Source organism: Gymnoscopelus microlampas, assembly GCF_963454915.1.
Source record: "Gymnoscopelus microlampas genome assembly, chromosome: 7".
Taxonomy (NCBI): domain Eukaryota; kingdom Metazoa; phylum Chordata; class Actinopteri; order Myctophiformes; family Myctophidae; genus Gymnoscopelus; species Gymnoscopelus microlampas.
The window spans coordinates 37,400,482-37,413,932 of NC_139944.1; the positions used below are offsets into that span (position 1 = coordinate 37,400,482).

General features: G+C 44.0%; 1 protein-coding gene across 6 annotated transcripts in view; it reads right to left on the reverse strand.

The window, feature by feature from the left end:
- The window catches only part of nfasca (neurofascin homolog (chicken) a), a 145,388-nt gene that overhangs the window by 14,821 nt on the left and 117,116 nt on the right, over positions 1 to 13,451 (reverse strand). For 5 of the 6 annotated variants that reach the window (XM_084062098.1, XM_084062099.1, XM_084062101.1 and 2 more), the window contains 8 exons: positions 13,299 to 13,414; positions 12,599 to 12,809; positions 12,016 to 12,138; positions 11,285 to 11,464; positions 6,208 to 6,417; positions 5,289 to 5,411; positions 1,420 to 1,569; positions 245 to 376 (listed from right to left, as the gene is read on the reverse strand). In XM_084062098.1, coding sequence (XP_083918224.1) covers positions 245 to 376; positions 1,420 to 1,569; positions 5,289 to 5,411; positions 6,208 to 6,417; positions 11,285 to 11,464; positions 12,016 to 12,138; positions 12,599 to 12,809; positions 13,299 to 13,414 — 1,245 coding nt within the window. The remainder of the gene's footprint in view (positions 1 to 244; positions 377 to 1,419; positions 1,570 to 5,288; positions 5,412 to 6,207; positions 6,418 to 11,284; positions 11,465 to 12,015; positions 12,139 to 12,598; positions 12,810 to 13,298; positions 13,415 to 13,451) is intronic. The other variant, XM_084062103.1, reaches the window with a different exon arrangement.

Genomic DNA, 13,451 nt, shown 5'->3' on the forward strand with positions numbered 1-13,451 from the left:
AATAAAAGATCTACAAGCCCACAGCGCATCACATTGCGATGCATTGTGAGTTTGTAGATCAGTTATTTTCAGTAAAGATATTTGGTGTAGAGGGAAACAGTTAGGGGGCCTAGTATAGAGCCCTGGGGGACTCCGGGCAACTAAGAATGTAGAGTTTTAATAGTATCATCATCCCCCTGTTTACAGTTCCAGGACTTACCTGGGTATTAATGGGTATCATCAACTCCTGTATACAAGACCTTACCTGGGTATTTTCCCCCACGGCTCCTCTTGATGAAGCAGACGATCAGTAAGATGAGCACAATGAGGGCGATGGCACACATTAACCCAATGAACCAGCCTTGGGTTGCAATGTCTACATGGTCCTTGGTGTAGGCTAGAGACACACATGCAAAACACACAGAGACAGACAGAGACGGGGAGAAAATAGACAGCAAAAAAAGGATAATAAGGAGTGTGTTTTTTGTGGAAGGCGGCGATTCCTCGTTAACACATCAGACGATCTGTCCACATCGGGGACCGTCAAAAGTGTCTCCCGTATAGCAGAAGGTGACAACTCCGAACCATCATCTCATTATTCCCACACGCTGCCAGCATCCAGGCTGCTAGCCTAGCATGCGACAATTCTCATCTATAACAATACAGTGTTTGTGCTCTTTCCCACACCACGTTTCAGTCGAATTTCAATGATAGACAGGATTTGGAATGAAAGGTGTTGGACTCTTGGGATTGTTTCATATGCATTTCATCATGAATATTTTTCATATAACAAAATGCCTCAAAATAACAATGTCTGGCAATTTGACAGATTGTGAGCAATATACTGTATCTATAAATGTGCACATGTCTGATGAACGTTGTTGCAACTAAATTTGGCTAAATTGACAAGGATCGGTTACCATAAGCTTCATACAATTCTGGAAAAATGTCTAAGACACTGATTCCTGGTACAGACTTTACCAATTCACTGAGCACTTATACATTGTGCTACTTGGCCAAAATGTTAAGACATCAAGTAGGACCAAAATAGCAGAAGTTGGCAACATTTTGTCCGTTAACTGTCACTCCGCCAGCCATAGCACTGTGATACCAGTCTAGCATATTCCAATTGCTGCTGAGGGAGTTGTGGCAAAAATGTGCTAGGGATGACTAACAGCAACTAACAGCCAGTCAAATTGCCTTGAAATAATTCAGTACTACTGTTACTTACCACTGTAAACATACAGTATTGCATTAGTATGATGTTACTTCTTCTCACAATATGAGATATGATAAGTCAGCACTATATGGACCTGCAGGAGCCATTGGTAAAACATACACAAAAGCTAAACCAGTTTAACGTGAGTGTAGCACTCAGAGTAGCACACACCTGGCCATAATATAACCCTGTGCTCACCACCAGGCCAGGTGTGCTCTCACCTGCGCTTGTCTCAAAGTGGATAATTTGGCTGCTGATGCTGTTGAGCTCATGGGAGTATACCCTCAGACGGTACTTGGTGCCCTCGATCAAGTCTGCCACCGTAACGGGAGGATGCTGATCCACCCTAACGATTTTCACCTGACCGTTGCCTTGGAGAAACAAGAAAGGTGCCAATCACATTCCAGGGGGCGGGGCCTGGCACCACCGTAATGGCTGCATTAATTAGTGAAAGGTCATGGCACCACTCTTTTTGAGATGGCGAGGTTATTGAAGTGAATTGAGACAAAACAATGCAGCTCCCACCTTCAACATAATGGTTTGCTTTGATAGTATATCCATAGATACTAAGCATAATGGACGTTCATACTTTACAGTTAATGGATGAGGCTCAACTCTCTGCAGTTGATGTGGACTAACTTTTGCTGCCGCATTTTCTTCCTTTACACCTCTCTCAAGGGCATAATTCTCCAGAGAAAACCAATCTAAAAATGGAGGAATGATGAGACAAGAGGTATGAGGAAAAGGTGCCAGCCCTTCAGGCAATAACAATACTATGGACATCAACATTTCCGGAAACTAACTCCCCTGCGAATGGGCCGCTGTGGGTCACATTACCGTACATTTAAAATGTCCATTTCAGTGCTGTCTTTGTCCTTGAATAACACAAACTGATAACTAACAAAGCATTGTTTGTCTCAATTATCCATAGACCCGCACTCATCTCTAAAAGTCACACACATACAACAACCAATCCATTTCAAGCGCAACATCTGTCAGTGGAAAGACATGTCAGCCGTGACATGGCCAAGTTATGTGCACAAATGGCGAAAAGAGGGGGTAGTGGTTAGCAAATAATGGACGTCATGCACCATGCTATACATGAGAGCATTATCACATTCATGTGACGTCATCCAACAAAGCTCATTCCTATCGCTCAGTTCCTGGAACTGGCAAACAAAGGCAGTTCCAACCCTTTTGACAGAATTAGTCAATGACGTGCTGGAAATATGGCCACGGCTGGTGTTTTAGTACTGTAGCTTTAACAATCAAGCAGTCAGCGTTAGCGTTAGCCTTTTAGGCCAGCAAGAAAGACATGGTCAAAATGAGCTTGTCCATTCAGCCACTGATTTTAAATCAGGCATCCTATCGGCGATAATGTTCTGTCCCTTGCAATGAGTATAAACCAATAAATCAGAGTGCACTCTAGCCAACAATAAAACCATATATAAAGGTACAATGTCAAAGCAATATCAGCTTGCACTTATGGTAAAAGGTATCTACTATATATGTGGTAGCATTCACATTGAAATACAAATTACACACAGAAACCTCTTGACTGGGCTCCCACACTTAATACTGTTGAATGCATCGCCTGGCTACGTACTGTATGTCAAGCCAATTTGTAAATGTCCTCGAGGAGATCAACTACAAACATATGGTTGTTGTTGCTACAGCACATGCCACTACAGAAGCACAGCATGCACAGTTTGCCCTGGCCTTACGTTAACAGTCTAATGAAGCTTTGCAAAAGTGGTCTGGCATTGAAAACCGTCTGCAGTGTTGATGGGAAATAACTATTCATTACCATCACTTACATAGTCCGTTAGAGGGCACATGCATGCATGCATGTTTGTATGTGTCTGATTGGATCTGTGTGTGTGTGTGTGTGTGTGTGTGTGTGTGTGTGTGTGTGTGTGTGTGTGTGTGTGTGTGTGTGTGTGTGTGTGTGTGTGTGTGCGTGTGCGTGTGCGTGTGCGTGTGTGCGTGTGTGCGTGTGCGTGTGTGTGTGTGTGTGTGCGACTGTGTGGGCACATGTATGCTTAAAGCCAATTATTTCGCAGCACTTGTGCCTACACCTTGACATATTTCTCGATCTCCATACTCTGTGCGACCAAGCCATCACATCTCCCCAAACCACAACGGCCTGTGACAAGACAGCTAGTCAGCCCAGAATAAGAGAAGAGCGATAAGGAATGATGCCATAGCTTCTTAGAGAAAAACCTTCACATTTGACTTTGGGGGTGGGTCAAATGTGGAGAGAGAGATTTGTTTTATCCACCCAATCCGCCACCCCACTCTCTCCCTTTGCTTGACTCTCTCTGTCTATAGTCACATTCAGACAATCATTAATCATTTAAGGCCTTGTCGAAGCACATGAAAAATGCATCCTTCCTTCAAAGATCAGAGGTGGTTGATTGGAGGAGAGTTGGTAACACAGACATCTGTGCTAGACCGAATCATGATGACATAAAGGAAGGAAGGAGGAAGCGTGTTTTACGGTGGTGTGTTGTGAATGCTTCATCTCATCTCCAGGTCAGCAAAAGCAAGCAGTGATGTGAGCATGGATGGCAAAACAGCCCAATAGCCCGGTCGCAAATGCCAGCTGTGCAGCCAAAAGCTAGGCAGACATATATGTATGCAAAGACAACCATCGGCATGGATGCATAGGGAGGTAATTGGTCGGTTGTGACATGATAATGACAGGAAAGATCATTGTCAACCAGAGAGATAGAGAGAGAAGGTGAGCAACAGCTAGAGCGTGCTGGTGAGATAGAGGATATGCAAGGGAATAGTATTTCTGTCAGTATAATAAAAACCAATCCAATATATAAATGCATTCAATCATGTCAAACGATAAAAGAAAATCAAAAGTCATGTCACGATAAGATGTTAAAATGACCTGCTCATGACAGCCTGTGTCAAGTTCACATTCAGGAAAGGATGTGATTTTAAAAAGACACACGTGCACGCAGATGTGTGCACATGTGCACACGCACACGCACACACACACACACACACACACACACACACACACACACACACACACACACACACACACACACACGTTCCTCAGGTACTGAAAACTTGAAATTAATTGTTACAGTTAAACATATTCTTGGAGATAACTGTGTTTGAGTTTGATTTGTTTCTCTGTTTGAAGAGGGTTATGAATTTCCTCCCCTTCCTCCCTCATGCTCTCTACTGCGTCATACTATCAGAGATATTATTTATTTATCTATTTCAAAATCTCCTAGACACAAGACTTTATAAAATTACATTATATTACAAAGGAACTATGTAGGAATTGAATCTGGCTGAAGCAAGGACACATTTCAGCCCCATCAGTATAATAGGGAATCTTAAAGTAAAAAAGAAATGATACATTAATTATTACATGAAAAGGCCACAGCATAATGCTATGCTCCTGCACTTATCAGTACGGGGGCTGGGTAGATGTTAATCAGAATTCTATTGATAACACAATCCAGCTTCCTACTGAGCTGCAGTGAAATCATATTTAGTCTGAAAATTACATTTCTGCCCCATGAGGGTTTCTGTGAATAGAAGTGTAAGTGTAGTCACAGATTAACAAGTGTCATTTCAGAAAGCAGAGTGGAGTTTTGTCCCAAATTGATAATGGATTGTTTAATTTCTAGTCCTTACTGCCAAAGGTTAACTAAGGTTCCTAAGTCTTCCTAAAAGATTTCTACAGACCTTTGAAAAACATTTGATTTAGTTTTATCTGCTATGAACTGATAACGTCTTATTTCTTTTTAATACCTATGCCACCCAGAACTTTCACAATCTGGAGTACATGTCTAGTCTGTTGAATCTGGGGTAAAGCCATCTTCATAGATATTTAGTTTGGAACATTAAGTTTGCACAAATGATCTGCCCTCTCTAAATCTAAATCCTTGTGTCTTTTCTTTCTGTAGTAATTTTCTTCCTCTGACTAACTCAGTGCCTCACTGCTCTATCAGTCGTTGGTCCAATTTCCTTTCCCAAGTACCCCTTCTGTTTCTGTTTCAATGGTTTAGAAGAAGTGGTCTGGCAAATACAAGCCTGCGGGTTTGCTCTGGTTTCTTACTGTCCAGTGTGAACTCTAGCACAAACTCGTTGCTGCCAACCGGGAAGTTGTGACTCCAGCTGACGTTAGCGTAGTTACTGTTAGGCTCCACCGTCAGATTCCAGATCTCCCGCCCCGGGGCCACTACACAGGGTATCAGGGGTGAGGGGATCAAAGGTCAAAGGGTCAAGGGCAGAGAGGGCATGGTTACAACAACCACACACAGGTCGTCGGTTAAGATGTAGTCAGGGAGCTTCATCGATACACTATAGCAACACTAAGGGAGCATTTCACACAGGGCTGGGGTCAACGGAAATCTTGGTCCACTCGAAACAAGAAATAAATGTAATCGATTCATGGATAGAAAATTCGCCCACGCAAAAATTCAAGAGCTTTTTTCAGTACATGAACAATTTAATTGCACCGTTTACCTCTGTTTTTGATTGGAATCAAATTCAAATTGAACCTAACCCTGTGGAAAATATTACATTCTGCCAATGTCACGACTCACAAACCTGATTGCGGTTGGATGTTCTAATTTGCTCTCATCACTTTGCCAGGGCTGTTGTTGGGTAAACACTCTTTGCAAATGCCTTACAGTTATTAACATTAACTCATTTCAAAATATGTGGATTCTCACTTCCTGAGCAGAGAATAGCTTCAATTGGCTACATTTCAATATCCTGAAATAATTCCCTACTCTCCATAGAGCAGGTATGGACCAGCAAATTGGAATGCAGCCCGTAATTTATTTTCCCATTTTGTCAGGTAGGAGAAGACCATCATCTATGATAACTGCAGGCGTTACAGTAGCTATGGTAAGATGGCGCTGTAAAACCTCAGCAAATTTGTCTCTTAGCAACAAAAAAAAGTCATTCTATGTCAGTTGAAACATGGGGAAGGACAAGAGAGGAAAGGACAATGGAGCAACACCATGTACCCAGCACGTTCTGGTCAGTACGCTTGGTGGTGGTGGTAGCCGCAGTAGTAGTTGTAGTTGCGGGAGTGGTAGTAGTAGTAGTAGATGTCGTAGTTGTAGTAGATGAGGTACTAATGGTTGTAGGAGCAATGGTGGTAGGAGGAAGAGGGGCAAGAGGAGGAGCAGTAGGAGGAGCAACAGTTGAGGACACAACGGCGTCCGTAAGGTCGACTACAGGGGGAGGAGGGGGAGAGAGCAAAGGGTTAACTCAAGTCAAGTCAAGTTTATTATGGCTCATATCACAACGCATGACCAAAAATGTAATGCACAAAAGCAAAATAAACCACACAATATGTAACATGATAAAAAACAATAGACACACAAAAGTGTGATAAAGTACAATACACAATGCTCACATAACACTCCTATACAGATGACAATAAAACTGAATGCTGGATAACTGTAATTTAGTATGTAGGTTAAAAGAAAGGCAAGCCAGGACAACTCCTACATATACTGATGTGTCAGTGCCACCAAGAGGCCAATTGCTGCTATTACAAATGTACCTCAAAATATAGGAATCAGTACTTACAGTATGTTCTCTAAAACATGAGTCTATTTTTGTGACTCTGGCAAGATCAGGCAATCCCAAATTAGAAACATGCTTAGCCAATAGTCTTTCATAGTCTGTCCTTTATGTTCCACATAAAACCAGCTTTACCTTGAGGGTGGTGGTGGTCTCTGCAGACACTATAAAGGTCTAGACTACCTCTGTTAGTTCATGCAGTGTTTGTTTACCCACAATAATCACGCGGCTGAATGCCCACCATGCTCTCAACAAGCCACCCAAAAGGCCCACCCAGTGTTAATGCAGGCGGGGGATGTAGTGGAGGGAGAGCAGGCAGGCTTGAACAAAAAGTTCAAGAGCCTACATGACTCATACATATGCCAGCCAGTTCAATGGCTGCAAGCCATGCAAATCAATAAGCCAACCGATGACCACATCGGTCAAATGGAGCAATCGCATTGCCGTTTGGGAGAGGACCGAGCCCAAACCTCAGACCTGCCTTACCTGTAAAAACCCAACCCTTCCAATGCGGGTTGGACAGTGTTTGTCTATGCTTGTGACCCAGTGAATAGAAGCAATGGAAATGGCAAGAGCAGCGTGATTCTCCATTAAGCTGAAGCACAAGGCACAAGGCAGCGGTGCTCAAGCAAGCAGGTGGCAGAGCAAGAAGCCAGTCAGCCAAACGATTGGAAAGCGAATGACAATGAATGAATGAATGCTCTTGTTTGTCTTCCCCAGAAAACTCTTTGGATCACACAACAAGTCAAAACTCTTGGTCAAAATGTGGGAGCAACGGCTCTCCTCCCAGACACACTCTCAAAACGACAACAGACGTCATTGCGATGCATTCCATGATCATAAATGAGTGACCCATTTAGACGACTCAGTCGGTACACAAGGCTAAACTATGGCCGTGACAGACAGTGAGAGGACGTGATGTCTTGAGTTTCATTGAAAGGTGTGTCATCAGGGATTGGTGCAGGGGGTTGGGGGGTTCAATTGCAGGATAAATGCACAATGTAGAGAGATCTAAGAACCGGTAATGTCATAATATAAGATATGTTTAAATGTATTGCAGAGTACTGTTGTTCACTAACAGTGTTATGAGTGACTGAGGACGTATGTGAAGTACAGTAACACTCCGTCCAAGACATCAGAGCATGGTGGAGAATTCATTCAATCCCTGAAAGCACACATTGACTGATGTATAACGTATTCACACAGAAAAGGAAGAAGGAACGGATAGACAAGGAGTCTATCAAACAGGTGCGTGGGTGGATGGATGGATGGATGGATGAAAAAAGGGAAATTTGACGGCAGTTCAACCCAGTGCACAGAGAATCATAACGGCATACAGTTACCGCCTGCAAAGTCTTTGTTTATTTGCAAAAGTTGTAAACATTACACGTTTTAAATACTGCTAATTCTCATTGAAAAAAAAAACAGCAGCTGTACTATTCAGCATTTAATAGACCCAATTAATCATCTGTGTGGTTACATATTTGGTGAATAGATGATGTTGTCATTATTCCACCAATGCCGTTAACTGACAGATGATGAATGTTGTTTTGCTTCGCATTGAAGGGAACATGAGGCAATTCAGATATTTCTTGAATTTCAAAGTGAGCTGACTCCAAGCTAGCACAGTTGCCGGATTGGAAAAAACTAAAACTGCCTGGAAGCCAGAACTGCACCAATATTAGTTACAGGGGAAGGTAAAAAGCATAGGACTGCACCATCATTAGTTACAGCATAAGGTAGAACCACATTATGTTGGCAGAAATGCAACATACTAGAGGTACACTGGACATCCCTGGTGCCAGGGAGAGGGCGGGAGATGGAAGGATAGGGGGGAACAAGAAAGGACAAGCAGACGGACAGGTAGGCAGACAAGATGTGCTTCTTTTGCCCCCCCATTACCTAGACCTGAGGTGTCAGTAGTAACGGAGCTTGTAAAGTTGTCTGCCAGTGAAGAAACAGGAGAGACAGAGAGGAGGAGAGACAAGTGCGAGAGAGAAAGAGAGAGTGTGTGAAGGGAAGGGAAAAGAAGAACAAGACAAGCCAACAAGAGAGAGAGAGGCAGCGTTAAAAGACAGGAGACAGACACTGCAGGAAGGATAAACCACGAGGGAGGGAGATAAACAATGAGACAGAGACAAAAACAGAGACACTGACAAAGAAAAGAGACAGACAGGAGAGTGTGCGTGTGCGTGTGCGTGTGCGTGTGCGTGTGCGTGTGCGTGTGCGTGTGCGTGTGCGTGTGCGTGTGCGTGTGCGTGTGCGTGTGCGTGTGCGTGTGTGTGTGTGTGTGCGCGTGTGTGCGTGTGTGTGTGTGTGTGTGTGTGTGTGTGTGTGTGTGTGTAAGTGTGCGCGTGCGTCTGTCCCAGCCAATTATCATGATGATAATGTCATCCCTTGACGAGCATTTCGCTCTGTCTGACACCAAAACAAAGAACCCTGTGTGCACCCCCCACCCCCACATACACACCAACATGCACACACACGCACGCACGCACACACACACACACACACACACACACACACACACGCACACACGCACACACACACAACGCGGTGCTGATCTAGGATCACTGCTGGTCAGCTCCCAAAGGTCTCTGTCACTCAATCCCATTCCAAATGTAAAACTGATCCATGATCAGCCCCCTCACACGGGGTTGTGTTGTGAATACAGGCCCTGTTCTGTTTGGCGCTAATCTTAGCCGGCACACAATCCAACCAACCCAGTTCCCATGCAAAAGAAAAGCATTGAAATGGCATAATTAAATAGTCAAAGACTTGGGTGGGATTTATAACGTCTTGTGGGATATTTGGGTTCTTTGCTTGGTGCAATTGATCGGGATTCCTAGACAGTGTTCTGACAAAAGTGACTGAGAGAAACTAGGTCAGAAGATGACCCATACACAGTCAGTTTCACATGTTTAGTTTTATATGTTGCAATTGTAGGCCTATGTAAAGCTTTGCCATCTTTCACAATTCCAATTTTTGTTCTACAGTATAATCCCCGTGCACACATTGAAGGACAATCAACCCAAAAAGGTTTTTAAGGTTTCATAATTGAATACAGTTTATAAACTATACGGTACCAGCTCGGTGGCGGTTAGCGTGTCCACCCTGAGTCTGGGAGATCGGTGGTTCAATTCCCGGCAGAGTCATACCAAATACAAAAATGGTACCCAATGCTTCTCTGCTTGACTGTCAGCATCAAGGGTTGGATTGGGTTAAGTCTCTATGATATAATAGTGTCATGTCCAGTAGGTGTACTTGCACATCAAAATGCCTCACGCCACAGAAACAGGTGATAGGCTCCTGACCTATATATAGGTCACATGGAACAGGAACTGTTTGTTCCCGGGGCTACTACTTTATTTTTTAACTTATTTTTTGTAAACATTTCATAAACCCCTAGTAGGTTCCCTATTTTTTCTCTCTACACCAAATATCTTTGCCGAACATAGGCGATCTGCAAGCTCACAACGTGTCTTGTTGCGAAGCGCTGTGAGCGTGTAGATCGGCTATTTTTGGTGAATGTTCACCCCCGTATATGGACGCTAGGCTTCAAATGGTTAATTGCGTTTCTATCTTTGTTTTTCACAAAGTGTGTGTGTGTGTGTGCGTGTGTGCGCGTGTGCCTGCGTACGTGTGTGCGTGTGTAAATTCAGTTGAACTCTTACAGTATATTGGAACCAATATGTAGGTGATGTTCTGATGAACAGGATGAAAATCAATCATGTTTCGGACTTGTTCATGTGATATTCTTATTCATGTACGACAGAGATATTCTGACTCCACAAACACAGTAAGTGTCCGGAATAAGTTGATTTACCTTTTAAGTCAATTTCTCATCTGTTTTCAAACCCCCCCTAATTTATAAAGGAATAAAAAGTGGTGATCAGGGGAAGGAACAAAGCTGTTTCAGTGACATGCAAAGTGTCTGAGCAGCACATAACTTACCTGACTTACAGTCAGTGGTACGTTGTTATTGGTTTAATATCTACCAAAGCATGCAGTAAACATGGCCTCAGTGAAGTAGAAATTCCTTGATTCTATGCTGAAGCAACATTCAAAATCACATGCCTGCCATTTTTATCTAACTTCACACCTCGTCAGGTTGAGGTTTCCCAGCCCCGAGTATGAAGTAAAAACCTTTTAATTTCAAGGAACGCCCCATAACTCTGAGAGTGTATACTGTACACTGTCAGAGTTACAGACATGTAAGGGTCCAATTGGAACCCGCCCAAGGAACCCAGAGGGTCCCTGGACCCCACTTTGAGAACCACTGAAGTAAACTAAAATAGTGTATTCATTCATAACTCTGAGAGTCTACAAATGTAACCTAATAGGACCTGTAAGGGTCCATTTCGTTACATTTGTAGACCCTCAGAGTAAGAAGCGAGTGTGTGTGTGTGTGTGTGTGTGTGTGTGTGTGTGTGTGTGTGTGTGTGTGTGTGTGTGTGTGTGTGTGGGTGTGGGTGTGCCTGCGTGAGTGTGCTTTTGTGTGAGAAACCTCACCTTCATTGGCAGAGTATGGGGACTCCTCCTCGTACTCCTCTCCTGCCCCCACCCGGTTGAGGGCGGACAGGGAGAACTTGTAGCGCACGGAGCGGTCGGGCAGACGCATCGTGTGCATTGTCGTGTTAGGGAGAAAAGTCTCCACCCGTTGGCGGCTCACCCGTGAGCCGTTGATTGCGGCTGCACACAAATCACACATAGACATAGACACACACACACACACACACACACACACACACACACACACACACACACACACACACACACACACACACACTCACACACACACACACACACACACACACACACACACACACACACACAAGAATGAGACAGAGGAACCGTAAGAGAGACAGTAATAGGTGGTTCATATCTGTTTATACACAGAAAAGTCCTGAGTGTAAGAATGGGCCCTGTTGCTATATTCGGCAAAGGGATTTGGTATAGAAGTAAAAAAGGAGGGGACCAGGTAGTACAGACCCGTGGTACAGTAAAGTATGTAGGGTTCAAGTGGTTCAAGGTTAGAAGTGGGTTTGTGACCAGATTGCTAATTGCTAATACAACAGTAAAGTAGCTAACTCGCGAATGTAGCTCCCTGCTACGAGTGTGAAATAGAAGAAAAAAAACATCCTGAATAAGCTTTACCTAAAATCCATTCGATTTTGTAGCTGGGAGTTGGACATGGACTTGTGTGAGTGCTCGCAGTTTGTTGGCCAATGAGAACAGCTCACCTGTCAGATACTTGAGCTGGTATCCAATCAGAATGCCGTTGGGCTCCGATGGTGTGTCCCACTCCAGGCGGATATGGTCTGAACCCCACGGGACAATCCTGAAGAACTTGGGAGGAGCCGGTACTAAACACACACAATAAGGATAGTACTTAACCCATTAAGAAAAAAAAAACCTACATGTATGTTGCTACATCAGTGGTTCTCAAACTTTTTCATGTCAAGGACCCCTAAAATTATATGTATTTGGCAGTGGACCCCCATCTCAAAATATGTTGTTCCAGGGACCACCAGAAGTAAAGAGTTACAAATGTACGCTATATATATATTCAAAGATTTTCAAAAATGTTCAAGATTTTTTTAAAATAGCAGATCTACAAGCTCGTAGCGTGTGTGTGTGTGTGTGTGTGTGTGTGTGTGTGTGTGTGTGTGTGCTCGGTTGTGAACTCGGTTATGAACTAGTTGCTCGGTTTTAGCTTTCGGACAAAGTATCGGCGAGTATCAGGCTTAACTAATTTCCACCCCGTACGCACAATCCCTCCATCTCCCCCCTCCTGTCCTTTCCTCCACCCCTGCCCTCACTCACCTCCCTCCTTGGTGGTGAAGTCGACCGTGTTACTGGGCGGACCCTCGTAGTGGCTGTTCGCCACCACCATGAACATCTTGTAGTGGGAGAAGGGCACCAGTTCACCGAGGACGCCGGAGGGCTGGGCCGCCGTGGTGTAGAAGCCCTTGTTTTTCACCTCCTTGTTCACCCGCAGGTTCTTCAACAGACTGGCCTCCCGCCAGTAGTAGAGCTGGTGGGAAGCAACGGGGAAGACAACGAGGAGGGAAGGAAGGAAGGAAGGAAGGAAGGAAGGAAGGAAGGAAGGAAGGAAGGAAGGAAGGAAGAAAATACAATTATGATTTTTTTTTTATATATATATATATTTTTTTTTTTACATTTGTCAATATTTCAGTCATAAACAAAGCAACACACACACACACACACACACACACACACACACACACACACACACACACACACACACACACACACACACACACACACACACACACACACACACACACACACACACACACACACACACACACACAGAGGTGAACCCACGTAGTACAAGCTAGGTTTTTGCTCAAGGATGACTGACTGTGTGTGTGTGTGTGTGTGTGTGTGTGTGTGTGTGTGTGTGTGTGTGTGTGTGTGTGTGTGTGTGTGTGTGTGTGTGTGTGTGTGTGTGTGTGTGTGTGTGTGTGTGTGTGTGTGTGTGTGTGTGCTTATGTCTCACCCTGTATTCATTGAATTGTCCCAGTATAGTGCTGGGATCCACTGGATTCCAGTGAACATGGACCAGGGTGCTGTCGACCTTTGACACGCGCAGGTCTGTAGGAGGATCGGTTGGCTCTGGAGAGAAACAATAAAGGAAGGATGTGTCAGAGTC